An 11243-nucleotide genomic window follows, 5' to 3' on the forward strand; every position below is an offset into this window, starting at 1 on the left:
GGAATCGTCGACAGGGCTGGTTTGGGTCGAGAAACAGACGCGAACGCGGTATGGTGGGGTAGACCGCCGATCACACGTGATCGCGGAACGATCGACGCTCAATGCTCCTCCAAAATTTCTGGGCACAAAAGTGCAGACGTTCTGCTGCTTCTGCAGCGGCTTAGAACATTCCTGCTTCATCTTATCGAGCTTCGTGATAGCCATGCCTACGGCTCTCGCATCTCAGCTTGCGAAGGGCGTGTCCCTAAATGCTCCTCTGCTCTCTGAGACTGCCCGCAAAAAGCATTTCGCATCATCTTCGTACCTCTTTTCCGCTTCGACGAAGGGTCAAATAGACGATCTTGATTCAATTCATGCATTAGTCTTGAATGCATTGGCTCAACTTAGACACATCTACCCCTCCGTAGCAGCATTTGACGAGCAGTCTCAGGAGTATCGATTACTATTCTCACAGCGAGCAAGAGAGACGGACAGGACGCTTCTGGCGAAGGATGATCTTGCGGAATTGAACGCTGCGCTCAAAAGCTGCCTCAGCGCACTGGGTACATGTCTGATGGAGAATACCGCAGGGCGAATAATAGAATGGCTTGTCCGGCGTTTTCGCGTAAACGAGTTTAACGTTCCTGACGTCCTTGCCCTCTTCCTTCCATACCACGAGTCACCGCACTTCGCAAAGATGGTGTTCATTTCAACAGTAGACGATAGTACGCCGTGGAGATTCCTATCCGCATACAAGGCATCCGGCAAACCGGTACATCGAAATGAACTTGTAACGGAAATGCTGAGAGACAGGGAGCTTACACGTTTTGTCGTTTCGTTACTTCCCGAAACATTATCCACCGCGAGTGGTAGGAATGTTCATCGTACACTCATATGTTTCAACACTTCGGTAGTACTGGAGTACGTGACGCGCGCAGAGAAAAGGGACTTGGACGCGCCGATACTCGCGTTTCTTTTACCAGCATTAACGGAGCCCCTCAAGGATACGCATGCCTCTGTTTCACAGCAATTGCGCAAGGATGCTATCGTAAGCAATCATTACTCCTTCTGCAAACCATTTCACTAAGACTTTAGATAGCTCGGCAGTTTCGTACTCCTTGCCGCACTCTCTCAGAAATGCACATTTACTGTACCAGCCGTGAAAACGGTCATGTCGGGGATGGTTCACTGCGCTGCTGCGTCTTCTTCAATTGGAGCGTATCAGCTCCTCACCGCGACTATATCTTTCCTTGGCCCGCAAGCACCATTAGATACCGTTTCTCCGAGGGTTGTTGATGAGATGATCGCTTTACCGTGCGTCTCTTTCATCATACCCTATAATTATAATACTGACTTATCGTTAGGGACTTCACGGACGCATTAAAAGCATCACTAGGGTGGTCTGGTGTCGAAAAGCTGATTTTGCCCTTGCTAGGCAGATTGGTAGAGAACGTCAAAGACGAAACCAATACGGCCGTTCTGCAGTTGTTGCTTATTTCAAAGCGCACTCCAAAAGATGTCCTTTTGCATCTCTCAAAGAGACTCCTGCTTTCATCCGAGAGCTCAGAAATCCTTTCCGGGCTTTATCAGCGATATCCAGATCTACTACGATCTGCTGCCGAAGGTCTTACTGAGGAAGACGAGAGGAGAAAATCGGAACTGGATAGAACGTTGATGACGCTTGCTATGGTACGGCTTTTCCTCCCCTAGAAAGAAAAAATTCGTTAAATTGCAAGTATTTATATTCGTAGCCAGACGGAACCAGCAAGGCTCCGCAGGACGTCGTTCTCGCCGCCTCCAATGCTGATCCGACCGTACGGGCGAATGCAGTTAGACGCATCGTAGAATTATTAGCAGACAATTCGGAGGAGCTGAACGCTGACGAACGGTCAACTCTGCAAGAAGCACTGATGGGACGCATGTACGACACAAGCACCGTCGTTCTTGACGCACTGTATGCAGACTCCAAAGTCTTTCTCCCCTTACTTGCGAACTCTGCAGATGTGTTATCAAAACTCGCTACCTTCCTTACGGAGCAGAACGTGTCTCGTGCAGTGTTGCGATCGCACCTCACATTTTTCTGCAATGCCTTCGTTGCAACGCATCCGGAGCACACTGTACAAGTCGCTCTTACTCTCGTGTTTCCAAACGCACTATTCTCAAAGCCGCGCGGTAAAACTGCAGCAGCCGTATGGGAAGTCGTAGTCGCGTCTCGATTGGGTGAAAATAAACTCTTCATCGGTACGAGAGATATCATTGAGAAGTGCGGTGATGACGTAGCGGAGACGAACAATGCTTTGACGAAGAAGCTTGCTGGTGCGTTTTACACCAGACATTAACTTTTCTTCATGTTAATGAATTTCTCAGAGAACATTAAAACTTCGAATGACTACTCCATACTTCTCACATGGTTGCTCAAGAACATTTCCGAAGGCACCGACGCCCATACTCGCCTTTTTTCTCTCCTCATCTCGCGCGCTCTCCTTACGAACTTGTCTGGCGAGAATCACATCGACGCAGCACTCGATGTCCTACAAACAATGAATCCGTCGAGTCTAGACGGCTCGGACAAGATAGGCGATGACGAAAATGCACTGGATGAGGAGACAGCTTTGAAGCATGTTGTACTAAAACCTAGTAGTCGTGCAACTGCACGGCGTTTGCAACTCATGATTCTATGCTCTCTTGCCGCGACTCCGATTCCGCAAAATAGGTCGCTCGATTGGTTCTCATCGTCGAAAAATGTGAGTTAAATAACACTAATATCTCTGCGTTTACTCATCCTTATTTTTCTCCAGACCGGCGACGAAGAGATTAGTGCCCGTTACCTGCGTCTCATGAGAGTAGTTTACACAACTATAAACGCCATCTCCTCAAACCTCAATTTCGTATCACGCTCCAACCACGCTCTATTCGAAACATTCGGCTCCGAATCCTTACTGTTCCTGGCGAGTGTTTGGGTATCACCCGAGATGATTGAGGGTGCCGATCCCAACACAATAAGTTACGTTGCGCTCCGGCATGCTTCAGCGTTCCTTCGTGCACAGTCTACGGATAAGCCAATCGACTTTCAACTTGTTCTTCCGGCTCTTCTTGCTGCATTACAAGCGTCTGATAGACGTGTTCGTGCTGCGGCGATGGAGTGCGTTGCAAGTATGGCAGGCTTGTCTGTCGCGTCGAAGCCTGGTTCTGTTTATGCGTATGACCGTGTGTACGGTGCCGCGTCGGGTAAGCTGATGATTGTTCTTTGAAGATGCTGCATTAACGTTGACTGACTTCCTCATTCTTAGCTCGCCTGCAATATCTCGACTGGGCTGATGAGTCCAACTACCTCAACCTACTTGTTCAATACCGAGATCACTTGGTGAACGACTCCCAACATCTTGAATTGCTCCATTACGAGCAATTGTCCCGTTCGAAAGCAGAGAACAAGAAAGACGCGAAGTAAGATATTTCACGTTTTCAAATCTCACCGCCCAATTTTATTTACACGAACGTTTTCCTCCTTCCTAGACAAAGGCATCGGATTCTCTGTTACATGCTGTCGCACGCAGTGTGCTGCCCCTCCCCGACCATCCGACTGGCCATCTTGAAGTCGCTAAGACGGGTCTCGGATACTGTGAAGCTTCAAATGCTTCTTCCTATTATCGAAGAGGCTCTTGAATCACCAATCTCCACTGGAGATGAGAAAGAGCTGCAGGTGTATGCACTGGAGGCATTCGACAGCTCTTCGGCGAAAGAAGTTAACCCAGAGGACAGTAGTGCGTGGTTTGTATTTAAGCGTGCAGTGAAGCACTACTTCAGTAACGGTGAGTAGCAGAGGACTAGTGATCGGCTGCTGCGTGGCTCATAAATGTGTAAAGGAGCCGTGATGGACCAATGGACATGTCTTTGCAAAACGCTCAAGGACTCCCTATTCTCTGCTCTCTCTGTGAAGCGGCAACACGAAATTAGTCTTCTTCTGATTGAGCTTGGAAGTGGAAGTGGGAACGAGGTAATGTCATCTGTCTCGTGCCATACAACGTTCTTCACCAACCGATTTATTTAGGATGGGATAAAGCACCTTCTCACACAATGCGTGAAGAAACCAAACCTCATGATTTCATTGCTGCAATCTTTGCAACCGGATGTCAAAGATACGAGTGATCGTGTTCGCAAACGGGCCAAGACAGACGAGTACGTCTGTATTCTGTAGCGTAAAAGGTTGCATACTGAACGTATTGGTATTTTCAAGGCCATCGTCGGACTCCGAGAGCACTTCGCTATCACGTCTTGCTTTCTTAGCTGAGATCCTGTCTTCTCAGAAATTACCAGGCTCACTCGACCTCGTCTCTGCTCTACTTGACGCTTTAAGTCGAGTCGCTTCTTCCACTGCTGCTCGCGCGGATATTATATATGCGCAGCAGCTTTTGATGACATGCTTAGAATCCGCTGTCTCTCACATACAGGTACAGTGTCTACTACGGTGCCGTTCATTCTGTATAACTGACGTGGCAACAGGAGCTTCCGACACTTTCGCCGAACGCAGTCAGAGTCGATGTTCTAGTAGAACTCATGCGAAGTATGCAGTTCATTTTCTGACATCACAATCCAAAACTCACTTTGCCCTTCTAGCATCTGAGAACCCGCAAACGTTCAACCAGGCGCTTCTGTTAATGGCATCGCTCGCAAGACTATCTCCTGCATCCGTCTTACACAACGTCATGCCCATCTTCACCTTTATGGGATCGAACGTATTCCATCGTGACGATTCGTACAGCTTTAAGGTAATTCAGAAAGTAAGTTGATTGATATGTCCTTTGGGATAATTGTTTACTAACCGACAATCACGCATATAGACAATCGAGAGTATTGTTCCAGTAGCAATCGCTTCTTTGAAGGAGAAATATGACAGCGCCCTTGACCTTTACGTTGGCTCAAGAGACCTACTTCGGACATTCACTGATGCTTCAACTCACGTCCCGCGCCATCGTCGGACCAGGTCAGTACAACCTCCTGCCAACTTTGCTCTCATAATTATTAATTGTGCTTCGTTTTATCCAGCTTCTTCACACATCTTATTGACGTGTTGAATCCTACGGACTATCTTGCGCCTATACTAATGCTGCTGGCGGATAAGTCAGCGAACCGTGTCTCTCGACAAGAGAAGCAGGAAGCGCAGACAACCTTGACGCTTCCTCTCGGCGTCATGCAACACTACGCACCAAACCTCGCCCTTTCGGTGAGTGTTTCTCGCATATATCCATAGGCACTGCTCATGATATCATATGATCCAGGCTTGTAAAGAAATTATCAACGAAGTACGGAGGCTAGTGAAGGTAATTGAGCAACCGGCATCTGATACCACTGTCTTCCTTGAGGCGAATGCGTGAGTTTTTGTTCACCTATTGGCAGGAAATTCATAACGCTGACTGTTATAAGCCCGGAAGAGCAAGTCGTGTCACCCTCAACTCTCCGGAAGCGACAATGTCAGACCTTACTTATCCTCGTTGGCTTCGGTATCAAGCAAATTCCTGCTGCGCGGCTTGCGAAGGCCCCAAGTGATGATCTCCAGACGATCGTTACCTCATTGATGGAATTGTCGACACTGGATCAAAGTGAAAAGAGTGGCACAGAACTTCAAGAGATCGGGAACTCTGCACAATGGGCGCTTTTCCAATCGATGTCTGTTATTTCAGCTTCATTCTTCTCTTCCACTATATTGTCGATGCTTTCGAGTGACAACAAGCAGGTTCTTATTTGTCCCACTTATCTAATTATTTATAAATGCTGACATTTGGACCAGATATACCAAGCGGCTTTCAGCCTCCTTGCTTCGCGTGTACCAGACATAAAAACGGAAGCCCGAGAGGAAATCTCGTCGACCATGGCTCAAATTGTTACTCGCATGAAGGATCTCGTGCCCTCGTTCCAAGACACAACCACAATAGCGGAAGCGATGAAGGCGCTCCTCAGCATTGGATCGACGTCATGTGCGAAAGAGGAATCTGCGCTGACGAATATGATTCCTGTAATAACCGACATAGTCAGGAAATATCCGGGTATCTGCGAAGCTGTTGCCGTCCTTCCTGTATTATCGTAAGTCTTTACGGTTATTGTTGCAATGATCTTAGTTGACGAGGAAAACAGAACGAGACTCGGACCTCGGGTTATCCCTTATCTTCGCTCGCTCGTTGACACCTGTGTGACTTTGGTCAAGTCGTATGACAAAGCATTGAGCTACGGTGGGTTATCTTCTGTTCTTGCTTAGATCATTACTTATTCGTTACAGAATCCCTCGTGCAAGGCCTGTACGCACTCAATAGCCTCTTGCGAACTATTCCGTCATTCTGGGGTGTTCAAGAAATCAAGCTCGTCATAGACCTTTATCTAGACGAAGAACTAGCCGTCTCGAAGAATCTATCTTCTAACACGGAGAAGCTCGTCAAGTTGTTGGCGAAGCAACTACCAAGCAAGATCCTCCTGTCATCTCTGCTTCAGTGTTGGCCGTCTATCGAAGAACTGAGACGACACGTATGCTTTTTTTCTGTCTATAAACTCCTTAAACGAAATTCTGATACGTATTGATCGACAGAACGGGACTTCTAGATACGGCAGATTCTTCGAGTTGCTCAAGCGTTGCTTGCATTTCGCATCTCGCTCAGACATGCTCGAAAATCTCCGTGACCTCTTTAACCATTTCCTCCAAGCCTTTGACGTCCGTAGTCTCCTCACGGCTGACGAAGCTTTATCAGTAAGTTTCTTTATCTATTCTTCACACCCACTGACTAACTAAGGGATCGATTAAATTTCACGTAGGTAGAGGACAAAATCATAGCAGCATACGTCGAGTTAGTTGTAAAACTCAATGAAACCGCATTCCAGCCTCTCTTTAGGAGGTCGTGTGATTGGGCGTTTGGTGAAAGCTCATGTACGGCCATATTCTTCATCCTCGAATACGTGTGGTAGCTAATTCAGCCTTGATATATAGCTCCGGAGAAGCAGATTGCGTTCTGCAGGCAATACACGGCTCTATTAGATCTTTTCAAGGTATTTTCATAACCACATGCGCATCAAATCGAGAATTGTTTATGTAACTAATCCGCTAATTGCAGGAGCTAATGACACCTTATACGTCATTCGTCCTTACCCACATTATCGAATTGCTTAAGTCCTTCTCGTCTGCCGAGAATACCAACAAGGCGTTATGGCTCTCATCCATTGAGATGCTGTCAAAGAGTTTCGTCGTAGATGACGGAGGCAAGCAACCTACTATGTCCTTCTCCTCACAAGTCGAGAGAACTGACACTTGTTTAATTACTCGCAGCTTACTGGCTCGACTCGAAACTTGCTCTCGTCACGCCGTCCTTAGCCTCTCAGGTTCCGATTTGTATCAACATGAAGCTCGCCTCGGGATCAGGCAAAGAAGTCCTCATTACATGTCTGACTACGCTTCTCGACTGTCTCGACGATGACTCCACACTCAAAACTCTCAACACGGGCGTATTATCACATACACGTTCGGAGGATACGAGGGTGCGAATATTCGCTCTCCAATGCGCTGTTGCATTGTGGGAAGCACATGGGTCGAAGTTACGAGGTCTGCCTTTGTTCTTTATACCTTGCCTTTCGCTAGAACGACTACTAATCTGGAAATTGACTTTCTTCCATAGGACTAGGCAACGAAACAGCTACGTATATCATCGAGTGCGCGGAAGATGTGAACGATGACGTCGTACGTGCATGTCGTCAGCTCAAAGACGTCGTCCAGGCTTCAGTCGGAAAAATTGAGGGACTCTAATAATCTCATTCTGGCTTGTGGCAAGCTGAAACTGCAGTTCTAGCAATTAAACCGTACATGGCTGGTAACGATTTTAGCACGAGAACATATTAGAACACGTAGCAGGTCCTAAGCTAAACAGTAATGGATTATGATCCTAGACATATTTTGGATAATATTGTTAGATATTGTCTTAGTGCACAGCTCCAAGAAGATAGCCTATTGATAAGAAAGGTGTTTACTCCTTACAGTAGTATAAAACATAAGTATATAACATGTTGGTCACTACACTCTGTAATAGCTTTACACTAATGTGAAACAAGAGGGCAAAGAAGATCAAATAATCCTACTCACAATACTGTACCTGTTAAGTTCATTGTTAATATTTCAGATTGTTTTCTGTAACTGTGCTGCCAGTCCATATCCAGTACTAACCTAAAGCAGGCAGTATTGTTGTTTTGTGTTATTTGATAATATATTGTATAAGTTGCTGTAAAGTATTACAAATATCAGAGGAAAAGAAGTAAAAACCTTGTCAAGTTGAAATGCAAAGGAACAACAAGGCCAGCTATCTTGTACCATTACATAAGCATGTAGAACTAAAAAAAGAGGAAAAGGAAAATAAATACAGTTGAAAATGTCTTATTGTATAATGTCAGGAGAGGGCTAGACCCAATGCATTATACAATTTATATATTATGACAATACATTTTGGCTGAGGACCTGAGTTTTGGTCTGGCCAAAAGTCTATACATTATACCATTTATGTATTACAATGTGATGCAATAAGACATTTTCAACTGTAGTAGGATAAACATATGTTAAGAAAATATCAGTTTATTAAGAATACTTGCCATAGTACTAATGCATCAATTAAATTAGTTCTGCTTTACAGAACATAGACATCCGGCAACACATTAATAATCAACTTTCCTAGCCTGCCTGTAGCACCTATTCCTTCTTGCCACCAAATCATCTACACTGAAAGCATTGTCTGCAAGGATCTGAAGGCCTGGACACACTATCGGAATTTCTAGCTCTAATATGAGCTTGGGCCACAGAAGATGTGGTACAACAAGACATTATTGCTTTTTAACAGTAAATAGATTAGCAAGTCAAAGGAGATACCATAATAGTGGGGGAATTCACATTGAGAGGCAAAGACTCTGCCAGTGTTTTAGCCGGCAGAAAGTCAGTGTTTTCAGAGATACAAGGCAACGCTGTCCTTCCAACACATTGAGTAACGGAGCGCTCAAGTCAAGGATCCGATCACTCGGAAGCGGTATTGGTCGGATCGGGGGAGGCGAGCGAACCATGAGTGCGCAGGAGAACATTATACGAAATCATCAATCGGATACCCTTGCGCACTGTCTCCACTTCGTAACCACAGTCTGCCAGAAACGCAGTCCACTCTACGTCACCAAGCTTCTCATCCCCACTGTAGTAATTCTCCTCATTACGCTCGAGATTATGCACAGTAAGCGCTCCGCCACTGAACTGCGAGGGCAATGTGATGACGAGTGTCGCAACTTTATTAGCTTCTTGTGTCGAATACCTCTGTGGGCACATGTGCCCTCCAGCGGGTACGAGCTGCATCGTATCTTTTACTGCTACAAGATATTGGTTTGACGTGAGGTGAGCAAATAAAGTGGTCCGGATCGTCGCCAGAATTGGATGACTCGACAACTCGAGTGTTGTAGTCAGTGATAGGTTTGGTGGATAGAGCAGTGACTTGCAATCCGAGAATCCATCCATTTTACAAGTTGCATGCGGCATGCAAACTGCAATGAGCACATCCAGTACATGTGGCGTTTCCGCTTCAATGTCCATCGGAAAATCCAGCGCGTGTGTAATCCCGCTCTGGTGCACGCTGTGAATGTGATCGTCGTGCTAGGAGTCCTAAATTTAAAATTACCACCTACCCGAGAACGGAAGAAAATGGTCAGTGCTTTGTGGTCCAATGGAATGTGACCGGGCATCGAAAAAGGACGACCTCTGATGGATATTGGCATTGAGGTGTCGGACTGATAGGTCGGTTCGACGTTGCGAAGATACCCAGCCTTAGTTCGCTGAGCAATAGCAGCCATTGTAGGACGTTGAATGGGATCCAATCTCCAGCAATCCCGGCAAATATCGCAGAGCTGACCCCAGCGTCCCTGTTGAAGCTGAATTGATAGGGAAGGAAGCCTCTTCTGTATTATTGCAAGTGCGATTTGTCCTTCATGTTTGAATTGAGCATATGGTATTTCCTGGGTCAAGACTTCCTAATTACATAAGTCAGAATAACGGCCAATATGAGGTTTCGTTTTGAATACTTACGTATACAGTCATTCCAAATGACCAGGTATCTGACTCGTAAGTCGGTGCTTCATACTGCTCCGAGTGCGCGAGCAGTTCATAAGCAAGCCATCTGGCGGTCCCTCTTGGTCCTGTGACCGTACTCGATGCACCGTTTCTTTGAGTATCATAGGAAACATGAGCAGCTCCAAAGTCGCTGATAAGGGCATCTTGGTTTGAAGAAATCAGTACATTCCCCTTTTGACTTGTTAGTAACGCGATCGATTTTTGGCGATCGATAACATACAGATTTGAAATCAGAGTGTACGGTTTTATTTGCATGGAGATAAGCAAGCCCTTCTGCCATACCAAGAATCTATTATATTAACCTAAGCAATCTCAAAATTCAGAGAAGGAAATTACCCTCAGCATACCAGTTTTTCAATATTGCAATCCGGGCGGCGCGTGACGAAATCTAGTATATTACCATTTTCCATCCATTCGGAGATTAGAGAAGGTAGCCGTGATGAGTCGTCACCAGTCTCTTCAAGCGTGTATCCTACCAGAGGAAGAATATTAGGATGCTTCAACCGGCTCCAAGCCATAATCTCGCGCCTAAAGATCTGAGAGGGACTGTGGTGAACGAAAAGTAACGGTCCATTCAATTGACGGACGCACTTTTGTGACATCTCTGCCACCGTCCAGATAGACTCTCAGACGCTTGATGGCAACACAGAGTTCAGCACCATCCTCCCGTTTGTAGCATCCTTTAAAGATATCACCAAAGCCGCCTTGTGCGATAGGACAAGTAGAATCATAATAGATAGATTTAGTTATATTGAGATGCTTGAGTTTGCTGAGTAGTAGGTCAACTTCGTTGCGATGGCTAGCCTGGCCATCTGAGGCCATTGTGTGTGCCATACAAAGTGTGAGAAGCGCAACTATCGATGAGCGTGTGAAACGAAGGCACAGGACAGGAATGGATCATACCTACATTTAGACAAAATTGATGAAGGATGATCTTTGCAATACACCGTTCACAGGCTTACTGTATTTCACTCAGAAACACTCACTTTAAGGGTATTTGCAGTCTATAATTACTAAAACTCATTATTATTTCACAAAAAAAATACTATTAGAAAGGTCTTCATATTAGCTACAAAACATACGTTTTAATTTTTTGTAAAATTGATAAATAAATATTTTATTGAATTTACGCGTGAAGGAC

At 45.6% G+C, this 11243-nt stretch overlaps 2 protein-coding genes across 2 annotated transcripts; one reads left to right on the forward strand and one right to left on the reverse strand.

Annotated features, from left to right (window-relative positions):
* Positions 1 to 202: 202 nt before the first annotated feature.
* Positions 203 to 7971, forward strand: FOMMEDRAFT_105292 (uncharacterized protein; the record flags this gene model as incomplete). Its single annotated transcript, XM_007264771.1, has 26 exons — positions 203 to 1027; positions 1079 to 1293; positions 1344 to 1668; positions 1731 to 2295; positions 2347 to 2723; positions 2778 to 3207; positions 3270 to 3423; positions 3493 to 3788; positions 3843 to 3973; positions 4028 to 4155; positions 4214 to 4427; positions 4480 to 4540; positions 4594 to 4757; positions 4818 to 4960; positions 5023 to 5200; positions 5256 to 5347; positions 5401 to 5710; positions 5765 to 6057; positions 6109 to 6203; positions 6251 to 6492; positions 6554 to 6712; positions 6778 to 6889; positions 6950 to 7008; positions 7074 to 7218; positions 7286 to 7558; positions 7632 to 7971. The coding sequence occupies 26 exons, from the start codon at positions 203 to 205 to the stop codon at positions 7757 to 7759; spliced, it is 6114 nt and encodes a 2037-aa protein (XP_007264833.1). The 3' UTR covers positions 7760 to 7971.
* A 1036-nt stretch (positions 7972 to 9007) lies between these two features.
* FOMMEDRAFT_27301 (kinase-like protein) lies at positions 9008 to 10924 on the reverse strand (the record flags this gene model as incomplete). The annotated part of the gene is made up of 6 exons (XM_007264772.1): positions 9008 to 9628; positions 9661 to 10002; positions 10058 to 10273; positions 10323 to 10391; positions 10450 to 10638; positions 10694 to 10924. 6 exons carry the CDS (start codon positions 10922 to 10924, stop codon positions 9008 to 9010), a joined length of 1668 nt encoding a protein of 555 aa, XP_007264834.1.
* Between the last annotated feature and the right edge of the window lie 319 nt (positions 10925 to 11243).

The sequence above is a fragment of the Fomitiporia mediterranea genome (assembly GCF_000271605.1).
Source record: "Fomitiporia mediterranea MF3/22 unplaced genomic scaffold FOMMEscaffold_4, whole genome shotgun sequence".
Classification (NCBI taxonomy): Eukaryota; Fungi; Basidiomycota; class Agaricomycetes; order Hymenochaetales; family Hymenochaetaceae; genus Fomitiporia; species Fomitiporia mediterranea.